The sequence below is a fragment of the Trichosurus vulpecula genome, chromosome 2, assembly GCF_011100635.1.
Source record: "Trichosurus vulpecula isolate mTriVul1 chromosome 2, mTriVul1.pri, whole genome shotgun sequence".
NCBI lineage: Eukaryota > Metazoa > Chordata > Mammalia > Diprotodontia > Phalangeridae > Trichosurus > Trichosurus vulpecula.
The window spans coordinates 372,728,071-372,745,064 of record NC_050574.1 but is presented as its reverse complement, the minus strand read 5'-3'; the positions used below and the strand labels follow the sequence as shown (position 1 = coordinate 372,745,064).

General features: G+C 37.0%; 1 protein-coding gene across 1 annotated transcript in view; it reads right to left on the bottom strand.

Annotated features, from left to right (window-relative positions):
* Positions 1-4,605: 4,605 nt before the first annotated feature.
* Positions 4,606-16,994, bottom strand: part of KCNJ6 (potassium inwardly rectifying channel subfamily J member 6) — a 190,686-nt gene continuing 178,297 nt past the window's right edge. Inside the window, exon 3 of the mRNA XM_036747749.1 lies at positions 4,606-8,148. Within this exon, the coding sequence (XP_036603644.1) occupies positions 7,826-8,148 (323 nt within the window). The 3' untranslated portion in view covers positions 4,606-7,825. The remainder of the gene's footprint in view (positions 8,149-16,994) is intronic.

Here is a 16,994-nt window from a genome sequence, read left to right as displayed (position 1 = left end):
GTTTTCTTTCAGGAGATGGCTGGATTCTTTCTATTTTTACTTTACTCTCTTGTTCTAAGAGATCTGGGAAGTTATCTTTTAGGATTTCTTAAAATATCATATCCATGTCCTTTTATTTTTGTTGCAGATTTCAGGTAGTGCAATGTTTCTTGAATTATCTCTCTTCAATCAATTTCCTGGGTTAGTTTTTTTAATGAGATACCTTATGTATCCTTTTAGTTTTTCTGCCTTTTGACTTTGCTTTAATATGTCTTCTTGTCTCATTGAGTCATTATATTCTATTTGGTCCTTTCTCATTTTCAGGAAAATTGTAGATGGGTAAGACTTGGTACCACTTGTACAGAGCTGTTAATTCCCTTTTCAAACATTTTTTGCTCTCATTTCTTTTCTGTTTTCCCATCTTTAATTCATAAAATAATTTTTAGCTCTTAAAAAATTCATATTTTTTCCAGAAATTCTTGAATTTGTGCCAAAGCTGTTTTTCTTTCAGGCTCTGCTTACAGATGTTTTGGAGTTCTTTTCTTCTGGGTTTTTGTTTTGAGCATTTCTATCCCCCTAATAGCTTTTTATGGTGAGATTATTATTATAATTTTTGATGATTCATTCTTCTAGCTTACTTCCTGACTCCAGACTTTATATTAGGGGTCAGCCTCTATAGACTGAAACTGCTATTGCTTTCTTGGAGTATTGAGTGTTGTGTCATTCCAGGGTCTCAGGGATAGATCAAGATAGGGACTTGTGATTTTTTAGTACTCTCATCAATGATAGCCCCAACCCAAGCCTTTGTGGCTCATTATTTAGATTTTAATGGCTTAGAATGAATATAAATAGCAATTGTTTTCTTTTCTGGCCAGAAACTCTCAGATTGATATCTTTGTGATGATAAATTGAGCCAACTCTTACCCAGCCCTTAGTCATTAGATAGGCATGGCCTCAGACAAACTGAGACCTGGGAAAGATCTTAATTTAAAAGGCCAAGGTAGCCTACTGCATCGTGGACCATCAACAGTCACCTTGACCTTTGTCTTCACTGAACTTCGATGACTTTGGAGGAGAGAGTAAGGTTGACTGATGGGATGATTGGACCCCAACCAAAGACAATATCTTTGGCAGTAACTCATGAATGTACCCCAGTGAGGAAAACTATCCCTTCCTGCTACAGGAACAAGCTGACCCTGTAGAACTTCCTAGAAAAGACAGAACTATCCTGTACTGACTCCCACAGTTGATCGATATAATCCAGAGGTCAAGCTATAGACATCAACTCCCGAGGCTATCTTGTATGAACAGGATGGCCATGACCACTAGTTGATTTACTGATGCAGCAGACCTAAAAACACACCCCTTAGAAGTGCCCCCCTCCACCAGTTTCCAGTAGTGAATTCTGGGTATGACGCATGCGCCCAAGGTATGGAAATTGTATGTTTCTTTAATAAATGACCGCTCTTTGATTTGCCCCTTTGCCACCTAATCAGCATAGTTAGCACACCATGCTCTGAGCTTTCTCCATTAAGCTTTTGCTTAACCTCCACTAGGTTGTGAGCTCCCTAAGGAGCTCAGTCCACTTTATAGCATCACAATAAAGTTTTGTCACTTGACTTGAAGATAGGTTGAGTCCACAAATTCTTTCCAGATCTTTCCCACACCCCATACCTTAACACTAATGACTTTTATGCAGCTCTACCTCACTTATATCCAATTCATGTGCAAGTGAAGACATCGCCCTTGTGATGTCATTGCTCCTCTTCAAGAAAAGGATGAACAACAACAGCTCCAATGTTTAGAAGTTAGTTTCCTGTTTTAGTTGATATAGATCTTTTCCTTCTGCCATCTGTTTTTCGGATTGTAAATTGTCATCTCTGAGATTCCATTGTACCCATTTTGTTTACATAACCATAAACTATGCAAGGCTTATGAAACTGCTGCTCAGGTCTCATTGATTTTTGTTTACAATGCTTTGAGCATAGTAATCTATTTTTTTTAAAAAAAATCATATCTGTGCATTGTTAATTCTATAATTGGCAGCACTACCAATCAATGGACTCCTGGACAAATTTTGTCACTCTGTTCTCAAGGATCTCAGAATTGAATAGAGTTCTCATGAGGATCAAATGAGATCATTTAAATGATTTTATATATCCTAAAGCACTATCTAAATGTCAGCTATTTATTAAAAATAAATGTAATAAGGGAAACAGTCTATTTCTTCCTTTCTTTTTGCAAAAGATACAGAATCCAGAGATCACATAATCATGCTTGTATCTTAATTACTAATTCTCAATTAGATTCAATTCCATATCTCTAGATAAGTACCACAGTTCAAAACACTGCCTCAAACACTTACTGACTGGGCAAATCACCTGCCTTCCCACTGACTCAGTTATCTGTTAACTGGGGATTATGGTAGTATTTACTTCACCGGGCTGTTGTAAGGATTAAATGAAATAATATGTGCAAAGGACTTCACAAACCTTAAGGTTTTATATGTTAACTCTTATTATTACCTCACTAAAACATCACAAAGAAATATTCTTGATTAACTTTAAGTAACTTGCTCTCTTTTCAATTTTTTTGAATGCTTCTGGCTTCTAGGAGTTTCAAGAGAGAAGATGGGTGATGTCAACCCCACTTCAAGTTGCTGAAGGGAGGAAAAGCCTGGGAAGAAGCCGACATGAGAGGAGCTGGCAAGTCTCTACTATATCCTTATTCTCAGCTTCCTACATTAGAGACTTCAGGGATTTCCATTTTGGGTGAGATCTGGGACTTTACTTTATTGGTTGAGTTGAGTTGTCTCACTCCTAATGGGAGAGCTCCTTCACTCTGTATTTTTTGGTAGTTATGTTTACACATATATTTTCTTAGATTTCTGTTTTGCTATTGACCTTTTTGTTTTGTTATTGCTATAAGTCGGTTTCTTTCTTATTTGCTATGTGCGTTCATTGTAGAATTGATATTTGGTGGGAAGGAAGTCAGGCCTTGGATATAAGTGCTTGGGGTCCCTCCTTCCTTAAGAAATAGTAATCAGTTTAGTTAACATGAAAACTACATCCCCTAGGCTAATAACATTCAAGGGAGCAGATAGATATAATTCTTATCCAGTTCCTCACTCCCTCTCTGAGGAGAGAAGAGTAGTCTCTGGCTCCCGCCTCCTTCCTGGAGGGAACCAAAGTCTCCCTTGGAGAAGGGTAGGGGGAGGGAGGCACTAGAGATGTATCTAGTCTGGCCTCTGAAAGCCAGATCGAGATGGCTACATGTTACACACATGCTACACGTGGATGGATGGGTTTGTTATAGTAGTAATAGTCACAAGAAAAGATTTATCCTTCCTACAAGTTTAAATATAAAGAAAATCTAGACCTACAAATCTGCCCAATATTTAATGTCATTACCTGAATTATACATATGTATGTATATACACATTCATATATTTGTGTGTATAAACATATACATGTATCCATGCTCATATATATGTGCATATATGTATATATTTATATAAACATGCATACTGTCCTTGTCAAATGTACTAATCTACATTGTTCTGACCCCCTAGATGAAATTCTTAGTTATACCAATGTCAGGTCATTTTAGGGACAAAGGAGCTTTCCTTTATTTTTCATTTAAGGGATAACAACTCATCAATGTATTTGGTACAATTTAGCCTCCAGGGCAACATATGCACATTTTCAATCATCAAGAAGCAGAAATGCTCCTATGTAAGGTAAGGTTGATATTCCACTTCCACCTCAATTAATTTTGTTAAGTTTTAAGTATAGAGGTGGCCGTGATGATGAAATTTTAAATGCATGAACAAGATGGTTTATATCCTTTGATCCTGAAGTAAATCTCTTTGGTTAGGTCAAGATTGATTGGCTAATCAAATAAATGACCTCATGCGGTGGGCAGCTTTGAAGAGTGAAAGAATTTCTGCAGTTAGTCAAGTGCTAGAGAATTTCAGTTTGAGGAACCCTGCTTGAATTACTTGCTGATAGATGGACTAACTGCTGAAAAGGAGCCCATAGGGAATGGTACTACCCCTCCTCCCTGTCTTCCACCTCCACATCCCTGACCATGTTATGAGTAGCAGACAATGTATCTAGAAAACATATTGAGGACAAATAAACACAGATAGAAAAAGATAGCCATCTAACAGATGAAGCAACTCCAAGGAGTGACATTCTCTTACGGGAAGAATGCAAGCTGTGGACTCAAGAAAGGACTTCCAGTAACTAATTTTGCAACATGTTCTCTACATGTATGCTTAAGTGTGTATGGGAGATTATGCCCCAGATTTTTTTGGTAGGGGGGAATGCTTTATACCTACAATTTTAGTAAATATCCTTTTCTGAAAGCTAAATGAACTATATTTCTTAACTAACTGAAACATACATGTAGGGACTCATACAATACTAGAAACTGCAGCCACTTTGGGGTTATCGTTAGATTCCTGAGAAGAGTCATAAGTTGTCACCCTTTGAGGACCTGACCCACTAATTTAGGAGGGAGCTGAAGTAGCCCAGACTGGGTGCTATATTAATGCAAATGTTGAAAGTACAACTTGACCTTGCAATGATTTGAAGAATTTAAAAAGTGAAACAGAGCAGTTCTCTCAGAGGACAACAGAAAACATTTTTATTAGTTACATAAAGTCAATTTAAAAATGAACATATTTTGCTTCTAGCTGTGAAGCATATTGTGTGGGAATGAGAATATGAGGAATTTAGCAGGTATCTTGAGGGAAATCTATTCCAAAAAACCCAGCTTGGTAAGGAGACATTCATTCAGAAGTCTTGTTCTGTCAGAATGTGAGCAGACATTCTATGGTATTTTAGCCCAGTCTCCTACTTCTCCATAAATCCCTAAAAAACTAACCTAAATGAATCAACAAAACCAAAATATTAATTTGGGAGCAACCCTTGATTGTAGTGAAGTTACATTAAATCAAGTATATTTTTTTTATATTGGGTGAAGAATAGAATGGATAGCAATTGTACCATAAATAGTAATGAAAAATACCATTCAAATACTTGCCACTTGGAAAATTCGGTCTTAATAACATTTAGTTCTGAAATTTTGATACTGAAATTGAAGTAATTGACACAAAATACATTGTTAAACTGCTTAATAATTGTAGAAAAATAGAGGCTGTTTGATAGGGACATTCTAGTACAAAGTTTCTGTGAAGCTTCCCCTTTTGAAGCCTAGAAAGCTCATGTTACAAAAAAAAAAGAGATTTGGTAAACTTTCTGTCTCATACTACATTGATACCAAAGACATTGAGAGGGAGAGACATTAAGTTTTAAGTACCACAGTCACAAAAATAGAAGTTACACATGCACATGCCCTCAACGGCATAAAGTTTTTCTCTTTTTTGTTTGTGCTAAAGGGCATGTAAAAGTTCAGTAGGGCCCTGAGCTGCTCTTTCAACTCAGCCAACTAGGAAGGTGTTTGAGAATTAAAAGTTCCATTGGGGGTGGACTAGTGATCACAGCTTCCTTTGCTTTGCCCTAAAACCCAAGGCTGATACAGAGATGTTGAGCCTTATGGGCACAGTTGGTTATTTCCCTCACTATGAGGCACTCTGTTTATAAGGCTACCACTGATACAAGGTTATCATTCTCCACCCTGAAATTGGTGAGGGTGGTTTTCCCTCTGAGAAGCATATAAACTGCTTTAGCACAGGAAATATTAAATTCTCCCTTCCTGGAGAACAGCCTTACACTTATAGTGTGAAGTATGAAGAGAAGTACTCAATAGATAGATATTCAGTGCCTTGGCATTCCCAGCACAGAAACAGCCAATAGCAAACACAGCTTTGTTTCACATAGGTAAGGGGCAAGAAAAAAGTTATCTTGGAGCAGACCCACCAGAGTAGGTGAAGACAGACCCTAGTCTGCCTCCAGAATTGTCATTTACTTTGGAGGAACCACACCCTGCTTCTCTGTGCAGTCTTTTATAATAGACAAAACTTCCACCCCCACCCCAATCTAGCAAAGGAATGTGCATCTCCAGTGGGGAGGGGAGAGGAAACAGAAACAGTTTTGATCTCTTTTGACCTAGATGATGCAAAATCTCAAACAGCACAGCTGTAAAAGCTGAAAATAAACACATCCACTGAATGAATAAGTATGATGGGCCACTGTGTTTAGGGACAGATAGTTTATAGATGTGAAATTAATGTGAAAGATCTGTCACAGTGCAAAATTTCCACCTGCCCACTATGTTTCTCCTGAGGTTTTTTCTTTTTGTGTGTGTCTGTGTTTGTCACTTTATAATTCAAATATTCTGTACAAAAAATACTTTAAAAAAAAGTGAATCCTTCTTTTTCAGACTAGGCAGATAAGATATATACATGCAATTTTAAAAATTAAGGCTGTTGTTCTTTTGTTTTGTTTTGATTGAGTGGGACTTTGGGGTCAGATTTGTAACCTTCTTCCCAATTCCAGAAATATTTTCTCAAAGGCAATGCAGATTAACAATCTAATTCTTGATTTGTGAATCTTTCAGGGGGAAAAAAGTCCAGATGCAAATCCTTTGTGACTGCCATACTCTTTTATGTTGGTTCTATGTGAATAGTGATAGAAAAACATCTGGAAGTTGAAGAAGGAGTATGTGTGAGGTAAAGATAAAGAGTTTTTTTTAGCATTCAAAAACCAATAAAATGATTAATGACTTTAATAAATGTCATTCATTGAATCCTTTCATGAAATCCTATAACTTTAGGTCTAACTGGCCCATAGCTAGCAGATCAATTTTCAAAATTTTCCACTGGTTGTGATGGAACCACTTGGACACAAAAAGTTTTGAAAAAATTTTTCCCAGGCTTTTATACTTTAAAGGAAAAGGCTGATGTGAAGATATATTAGTGTGGGAGATAACCTTATTCCCCACAAACTACCACAGACTGGGTTGGTAGTTGAAGACTATCTTAGAATGATAGCCTTGTTCTAATAAAAAAGATAAATTTAGTAAATATTTCACAAGATATTTGTAAAGTTGTGGTTTCTTCACTTCCCAGCTCCCCTCAGACCTATGGCTTTTTAGAAAGGATCAGTAAAGAAACATTGAGGTGACCTAAATAGCTGCCAGTGTGGTACACTGAAGAGAGGATCATGCACCAAAGGGCCAGATAATAAAGGGAGATTAAAACAATTTGAGAAATACAAATGTTAGAACAGAAATGCCTACTATACAATGTTTGGTAGGTTTTTTCTTTATATAGTTACTTCTAAAGTTAGGTGTCTAAACCTACATAAGTTGCACAACTATGTACATTATTTAGAAGGTCTTCACTACAGTACCTGTGTACATGCTGGGTTTTATTACTAAGTGTGAAGAGAAAAAAATTACATAAGGCATATGTACAGTGTCTTGTTAAATTGTAGGTCTTTTAACATAACGGCTTTAGAAAGGCAATGCCCATTTTGGCAAGCACATCACCCTATCTGTGAAATTTGCTGGAATATATACAATTTAAGAGCTACTCTCTACTCACTATAGGAATGATTAGGCACCAGAGATGGCTTTTCGTGTTCCACGTGTTAAATATGACCCTTCTTTTTTTTTTAAGCAACCTGGTATCACAGATCTCATGCACATCTCCAGCTGAAATCTACAGGAGTTTGAAAGTATGACAGTCTGAGAGGAGAGCATTAACAGAGGCCAATGCCGCTAGGTCCTTGACTGCTTTGTGAAGCTCTGTATTTGAGAATGGGCAGGCAGATATTTCACACCTTGAAGATTCCTTTTTTAAACACATTAAAATGAGGGAAAAAGAAAGAAATAAACAAAGGTTGTATGAGGACGAGGGGATGCTCCACTCAAGATTTTAAACTTTGGATTCATTCTCTAGTTTTGTCACATCACCATTTCTTTCTGTTTGGTCTTCATGGTTTTTTTCCTCTTCCGTTTCCAGTTCCGCATGATGGTTGAGTTTGCTGGACACAGACCAACTCAGAGGCAGTTCAGCCCGGTTGGACAATTCTGCCAGCTCTTTGGCACTGAGAGATGGTGTGCTGGTCTCATATGTCTCATGAAAGCTGTTGTAATCTACTTCATAGAAACCATCCTCTAGTGTCAGAACAGGAGTAAAGCGATAACCCCACAGGATCTCACTGGTCACATAAGAACTCCGGGCTTGGCATGTCATTCCTGTGAAGAGAAGAAAGGAAGCTTTAATGCTTGTGAAAGAGGGCTTTTCAGGAGAAAGTTAATTTTAGTGAGTGAAATTCTGGATTTTTTTTTTCAAGTAAGGAAACTTAGAATAAGAGAAGTCCTACAATTTTTGGGAAACTATGGTGCTGGTCAAATGGCATATTTCTATTTTTGGGGGAAAACTGCATTGTTCCTGCTTCTTCTAAAGAAGGAATTTTATGATATTTTTCAGAAAAGTGTATATATTAATAGCAAGTTAACATCATTTGTCACTGTGTGAGAAACATGGAAAGGATAGTGGAGGGAAAAGGGGAGAAAAGAGAAGATACTTTTCAAGCCTTAAATAACCTTACTCTTTATAATCTTTTAAAAAATTGATAAAACTTATGACTATTTTTAAATTTATAAAATGTCAGTTTTGTTTTTACAAATAGTAACCTTTCCTATTAAGTGTTGAATTTGATTTCATTGTAGCCTGAGATAGAAGTATATCCTTTTACACAATACAAATTATACTTGGGACAAATCTTTTAATTGAATATGTTTTTAATTAGAAAAAATGACTTGTAGTATTTCACAGGATTTAGATGTTAGAGATAATCTTATTTTACAATGAGGCAATTGACCCAGTGAAGTTAAGTGATTTGGCTAAGATCATGCATGCAACTAGTAAGTAGCAGAGTTAGGATATGAACCCATGACCATTTAATTCTAAATCCCACTTTCTTTCAATTAACCAATTAGTATTTTTTTTTAAAAAGCATTTTAGGTCACATCCATTACCTGAGTATTGGGCAGGGTCTGTGACTCAGAGAAATCACTAGGATGTGGAGCAGTTAGGATCATAAACTGCATGGAAATTATGTGATGCAGCTAATAGAAGGCAATTAGGCAATTAGAACAAAAATGTTTCTTTGTTTATGAATATGAATAGTCCCTGGCCTCCCCTTAACCCATCAAAGCAGCTTCCTGCCTTCTGCCTGGCAGATTCTCCATGCTGGCTGTGTTTGCTACACTCAAGCATGGTCTCCATGGAGAAAAAGGGAGACAAGGGAAAGTCTTGGCTCTTAATTCAACTAAACTGAACCAGAATCAGCAACACCAACAGGACAAGAGCCCCATGTCTTATAGCTGTAAAACTAAGTCAACCTATTTTGCAAACGCAGTGCTTGTTTTGGGTCAGTCATTTATAAAACTTTGATATTTAAAGTTAGAATGGCTGCCAGCACATTACATTTGGCACTGTGAATAGGAGGATGAAAATGATTTCCTGGTTCAAACAAGGACAGCAGGAAGATGAGGAATTGATTCTCTGACTTCAGAGAGGGGAGACACTAGCATAAGTTTTTGTGGTGGCACAAGAACTGTGGGCAGTTTTGGAGAAATGCCACCAATGGGATAAGATTGGATACCCTGCCAAACCGCAGAGAATAGTGTGGTAGGTGTAGAAAAAAAGAGATAGGGAAGTGAAAAATGGCAAGGCAGAGTCTCTAGGAGTGAGAAAAACCTCCTGTCTCTCTGAAACATGAGTTTAACCCCTTTAATCTTAGGGGAAATTTAATGCTCTGTGTTTCTTATAAGAGAGAAGTTTTCAATTTCGTGTTTGTTCGTTGTTGTGTATAGTGAACATATGTTGTTAGCAATGCCTCTATTCTGCATCTGGTTTTCTGGAAAGACTTCCTTTTCTTGTGATTTGATCTGCCAAAGGAAAAAGGGTGGTGGAGTGAGAGTTTTTCAGCTGAAAGTTTCTAAACATTCATCTTCTCTTTGAAATCTAATTCTGACCAGTTTGGAATGCAGAGATAAAAGAGATAAAAGTTAAGGAAAGGGAAGCATTCGTTTTCCCCTACCAGTGGAGATTTATGGCAGTAGAACACTATGACACAGAGATAATCAAGTGACTCAGGAATAATTTTTCAAATGCAGATTTCCAAAGTGGGAAGGAAATGAATTTTGACTGTTTTTATTTGCTAAAATATCCTAGGGAGAACTTTTAAGGTGCACCTCTCTGGGATTGCTAAAAAGTAGAGATTTTATGGAATTTACATATAACACATCTAGACTTCCACCTTTTACTCTTCCTTGGAGAGTTAGAATGTTTATTGCTTTATTGTGTCTTGGGAAGGGAGTGATTTACAATTCTGAGTTTGCTTTTTTGAACCACCTTTCACAGTGAAATTTAATACCCTACCCCAGACCCAGACTACAACCAGAGATTTGGAGAGTTCTATTGCTCACAGATATTGCAAAGTTTATAACCCACTGTGGGTAAAAATTTAAGGTGTTTTTGGGAAAAGCACAAAAACTTTGGGAAGTCTCACAATCTATGAGAAGTTCTGTGAGAACTTGTCAGCCCCTCTGAAATTTTGGCTGTGGATAAATCATAAAGTCTTATTAGTTCTGTGAGAGAAGCTACTTCAAGAATATTGTATGGAAAGAAGGAAAGCCCTTGTGAATGTTTAACCAGGGAAATGTATACTACAATAATTAGGAAATTGGCTTTTTGATTCTTAAAAGATTCAGCTCCTTTTTTTACTTGTTCCGTCTGCTAGTCATAAAATGTCAAAAAATAGGGCAAAATAATGAAACACCGGGTGGTTACCTCCAGACCAATAGGAAGATGATGAAACTTTTTAAGTTTCTGAGAGATGATGATATTATTTGTAAAGGACTTCATTCCCAGACTTAGACTTTCTACTTCAGCACATTGAGGAGAGAAGTAGCTCTGAAATCTGCTGAGGAAAGGAACTCAGCAGAGACCACACTTCTCCCAACATCCAGGATGAAGGATAGGAGAATGAGACCATTCAGAGTCCTAAATAAATGAATGCTCCAGAGTCTATTTCTGCAATAGCAGTAAAAGCAGGTGCTTTTTAGAATTTGTTTAGAATGTTGCATCTAACAACTAACCCATTAAATACTATTTTGAACTAATTCAGAAGTTCAAATTCTGGACTTCTTAGGATCGTTGGGATCATGGAATGGCTGCCCATTACTCCAATTAAGGGGTGAGATGTAGTAGGCCAAAGAAAGGACTGTGTATATTACCTGGTTTTAAGCAGGCCCTGTGACCCAGAAAGAAGTTTAAGGGTGTTGCCCTTGGGTTGTGGAGCAAATACTATTACAGACCATATAAGGATTACAGTATGCTGCTGACCAATATTCCTTATTATGTAGGCAACTATAAGAGAAGGGTCTCTTTGTTTTATGTGTAATAGAAAGCTAATGACCTTTTCTCAATCCTCCTTCTCCTCAACTTCCGTGTATCCTCTCCTTCTTCTCCTTGATATTCTCTTTATAGGTTTTTGGAACACCACCCCCTCTTGGTTCTTCTCCTTCCTATCGAGCTACTCTTTCTTAGTTTTATTTTCTGGATCCTCATTCTGGTCACTGCAAGGGTATGCTACAAAATGTCAGAAGAGGAGCATGGGTAATCAGAAAAGGCCCCTTGAGAAAATGGCACTTGAATTGAACCTTGAAGGAACATAGGAGCTCCAAATGGTGATCCCTGACATGGAATACAACTTATGCAAAGGCACAAAAGATTAAATGTCTTTTAAGGGGAACAACTAGAATGTGTATACTGTTGGGGAAGGGGTAGATTATGTATAATCATCCTGGCTGGAATCCTATCATGAAGGACTTTAAATACCTGAGGATTTTGTATTTTATTCTGTCAGCAATAAAGAGCTACTAAAGTTTCTTGATTTAAGTTGTGCTTTAAGCGTATCAATTTGATGACTATGTTGAAGATGGGTCAGACAGGGGAGACACAAGTGGTAGAGAAACAAATTAGGAGGGATTATTGCAATAGTCTGGGAGAGAGGTATTGATTTCTTAAGTTAAAGAGGCTATGGAATGGTTGGAGAGAAGTGGGATACAGGAGATGTGGAAACCTAATAACTTGGCAACTGATTTGATTCGAGGACACGAATGAGAAGGAAAAGCTGGAGATGATTGCTAGGTTTCAGATTTCTGCAACTGGAAGAATGGAGATGTTTTCAATGGAAAGACTGGAGATTAGGGAGAGATTAGGGAGAATCAATAGAAGTTCAGTTCATCCTGAGTTTAGGAGGCTTGCAGAAGATCTGTGGGGAGATATCTAGCAAGCAGTTGGAGATGTGACTCTGATACTCAGGGAATATATGAGAGCTTGTTTTATGTATTTGGGATGATGATTGAAATTCTGGGAACCAATGAAATGAGCTGGAAAGAGAAAAGGAGAGGGCATAAGACAGTGGGGGGATACACCCATGTATAAGGAAAAGAACATGGGTGATCCTTCAAGGGTGACAGAGAAAGATCAACCATATGGATAGGAGTACAGCTCAGACAAAATGAGAATGGTCAGTGGTGTTAAATGTTATTGAAATATCAAGAATAGGGCCACTTGAATTGATAATCATTGGTGGAGAGTAGTTTCAGGCAAGTGATAGGGATAGAAGACAAACTGCAAATGCCCAAGAATAATTGGGTGGGAGGCGACAAAGCGGCAGCGATGATTGTCAACAGCTTTTTTTTCTAGGAGTCTGAGAAAGGGATGAAAATAATAAAACAATAGCTTGAGGGGATGGTAAGGTTTTTAAAGATGGGGGAGATCTATCTATTTATGTTTCTAGGCATCAGGAAAGAAGCCAGTAAATAGAGAGGTCGAAAATTAGTGAAAGGTGTGATTAAAGAAGCAAGTTCCCAGAGGAAATGAAAACATTGGATTAAAAATTATCACAAGCAGAGCAGTTAATGTTGGCAAAGAGAGGGATCGTTTAATCTTCTGAGATTGGAAAAGAGGAGAATAGAATGGGGGATGAGGCTGAGGTGATTCTATTTATTATATGACATTACTTCTCTCGGTTGATTGTTTTTCCTCTCTATCCAGGGCCAAAGTAATAGTTATTTAGATTTCTGGTAGCTCTCCTTCCATTTAAAGTACCTCCCACCCCATCCCCCAGGAACAATCAGTGAAATAGGATATTGTGTTCAGAGAGGAAATTGAAATACAGGGAAGGATGCCAGGGAGTTGTTCTGCATAGTCTATCTGCATAAGATTGCTGTGATTTGATATTCCTTTAAGACAAGACTGGTTGGCTCTCTCTGAGAAAAGAACTTTTGGAGCTTGGTTTTAGGGAAAAATTATTATTGGAGACAGACTTTTTTCAAATAATTCTGTCTAGCCAGGTCTCCCCAATTTTGTACTTGTAAAGTTGATCTTCTTTAACCCAAGTATGGTAATTGACATTTATGCCTGTTATAGTTTACATTCACAGATTTAGCTCAATGTTCTAAACTGTTAAGATATTTTCAGCCTGATTCTGTTATTCAACAGGTTAAGTATCCTTTCCAGATGTGTCTATTGCAAGTTTGATTTGCATGTCATTTATTCCATTCTTCGAGTCAATGATAAAAATGGTAAACAACAGACGGCCAGCCATAGATCATTATATTAAAACTTCCAACTTAACACTTTTAACTCTATTAACACTGTACCTCTATTAACTCCTTCCAACTTAACTAATAATAATTATTCTTTGGATCTAGCCTTTCCAGTTTCAAATCCACCAAATTCTCTAGCCCCTACATCTCTATCTTGTTTACAAAGAATAGCACAAGGGACTTGGTAAAATATTTTGTTAACTTGTAGGTAAACTACCGTATTTCCCTAATCTACCAATCTACTAAAAAGGAAATGAGGTTACCTCTAATGACCTGTCCTTGATGAAGCTATGCTGACTCTGTTATCACTGCTTACTGCCCTTCCTACTACCCTCTTACCCCGACCCTTTCCCCCAACTTTTTCCTTTCCCATTCTCCCTTCCTCCTTTCCTTTTCCTTTTCTCTTTCTCATTCTTCCCTTTCCCTTATTGTTAGTGATCTGGAACATTCTTTCATGTGGTTGTGAATACTTGACACTTCTTTTGAGAACTGTATGTTCATATCCATTAGGTCACTTTCCTTTTTATCTTAGGTGCATAATTTTGTATGGAATGTTTTTAGTTTCATGTAATCAGTATTACCTATTTTATCTTTTGTAATTGCCTCTGTCTCTTGTTCAGTTAAGAATTAAAGGATTGGAGAATGGTTATTAGTCATATATGTATATATGATATATAATAATTTAATGATATGTATAATAATATGCTAATGATATTCTATAATCATGTATTTATTGATTATTTATATATCTTGGATGCTGTACCCTGTCAGGGAAAATTGATACAAAGATTCTTCCCCTCATTTGATCACTTTCTTTTTTACCCTAGGTGCATTAATTTAGTGCAAAAGCTTTTCAGTTTCATGTAATCAAAACTATCTACTTTATCTTTTGTAATTACCTCTATCTCTTGTTTAGTTAAGAATACATCTCCTACCTATACCTATGAAAGGTATATGATTTGCTTCTCTTCTATTTTTTTTAAACAATATGCTCTTTAATGGTTATGTATCCATTTAGAATGCATTGGCATAAGATGTTGGTCTAAGCCTAATTTCTGCCTGACTGCTTTCCAGTTAGCAGTTAAAGAAAAAAATCAAATAAGGACTTTTTAACTATCTGATTTATGTTTTCCATTTTATCAAATATTGTGTTATTGAGTTTGGTTGTTTCTCTATTTTTAAACTAATGCCAGATGATTTTGATGACTGCTACTTTATAATGTACTTTGAGGTCTAGATATGCTATTCCCCCTTTATCCTTATTTCTTTTCATAATTTCCCTTGATATTCTAGAACCAGGGGTGGGAACCTGTGGCCTCAAGGCCACATGTGGCTCTCTAGGCCCTCGAGTGTGACCCTTTGACTGAACCCAAACTTCACAGAACAAATCCCCTTAATAAAAGAATTTGTTCTACAAAATTTGGACTCAGTCAAAAGGCCATACCTGAGGACCTAGAAGGTCACGTGTAGCCTGGAGGCCACAGGTTCTCCACCCCTATGTCTAGATCTTTTGTTTTTTAAATGAATTCTGTTATTCTTTTATCAACATCTATAAATTATCCTCTTGGTTATTGATTGATGTAGCATTAAAGTGTAAATTCAGTTTGATAGTATCGTGATTTTATCATATAGGCATCACCTAGCCATGAGTACTGACTATTCTTTAAGCTGTTTAAATTGTTCTTTATTCTTTCAAGGACCTTTATTCCTTTAAGGAGATTCAGTTCCCAAACTGCATCTATATAAGTCTGTTGTGTGCTTCGGTAGGTTGATCTCCAGCTATTTTATGCATTTTGTAGTCATTTGGAATGATGTTTTCCTTTCTATTTTTGCTTCTTGAGTTTTGTTATTATTATATATGCTGATGGTTTTTGAGGGCTTATTTTGTAGCCTCTGACTTTCCTGAAACTATTAATTGTTTCAATTAGCATATTTGCTGATTCTTTGGGATTTTCCAAGTATATCATCAGCAAATAGGAATAGTTTTATCTCCTCTTTAACTCTTTTTATGCTTTTAATTTCTTTTTCTTTTCTTATTGTTGTTGCTAGCATTTCAAGAACTACATCAAATAATGCTGGGGAAATCAGCATCCTTGATTCATTCTTATATTTATTGGAAAAGGTGCCCCTTGCATCATCTTCAGTGAATATGATGCTACTTTTTGGTTTTAGATAGATGCTTATGATATATATTTTTAAAAAGGTCCCTCTAGATCTATATTTTATATTATTTTTAGCATACTGCTTCACTTTGTCAAAGATCTTTTCTGCATCTATTAAAATAATCCTGTGATTTTGAATGTTTGGGTTTTTAATATGATTATGTTGATTTTTTTTGCTAATGTTGAACCATCTTTGCATCACTGGTATAAAGCCCACTTGGTCATAATGAATAATTTCTTGGCTAAATCTCTGTAGTCTGTTTGACTGGATTTTGTTAAAATTTTTGAGTCAACATTCATTAATGATATTGTCCTAAAGTTTTCCTTCTGTGTTTTATCTTTCCCTAGTATAGGTAATAGGAGTGTATTTGTCTCATAAAAGGATTTTGGTAGGTTGCTTTCTCTCTCAATTTTTGAGGCTAATTTGTGAAGCATGGGTACTAATTATTTTTCAAGAGTTTGATTGAAATCTCCTGTGAATCTGTCATTACCAGGAGGCCCCTGCTTCTACCTCCCTTTAGTAGTTCTTTTACAACTAGATCTATTTCCTTCTCTGAAATTAGACTATTTAAAATCTCTATCTGACCTTCTGATAGTTTGAGTGTTTTATATTTTTGAGGGTATTCTTCTCCTTTGTATTCTCAATTTTCTTAACAAATTGCTGTGCATAATATATTCTGATCTTTCTTTTCATTTCTTCTGGTTTTGAAATTTCAACTTACTTATGCCCTTGCCTCTGATGGTAGTTTCCTTGGGTGCTGCATCTCAAAGTGTCTCAGCCTCCTCTCAAGCTGGGCAAATCACACTTCACCAGTCTAGGTCTTGGTCCCAAGTGACTTTTGGGGGGGGAGGGGGGACCAGGGTGCAGAAATGGCCTCAGCTGGAAGCTAAGCTCTTTCCTTCATACTTCGCGGAATGCTGCACACTTCCCCACTATGTCCTGCCACCTTCACCTCCCAACATATACCCACAATGTCCTGAACCAGTGTCTTGTCTTGCTCCCTCTGTTCCTCAGTTCTTCAGTCCAGAACTGGAAGTACAGAGAGTTACCATGCTGGTGCTACACAGTTGATTTCTATAGTTTGGGTCCCTGAGGCTCTAGGAGGGGAGGATATATATGAGATTGAGTTCTATTTCAAGCCCATACATCTGTTCTCTTCCTTTCCCTCTGTTCTGCTCTCCTGCAGAGATCTGTTGCAGTATCATACTTCTGTGGTGCTGTCTGTCTGTCTCAGCTCTAGCAAGCTTCTG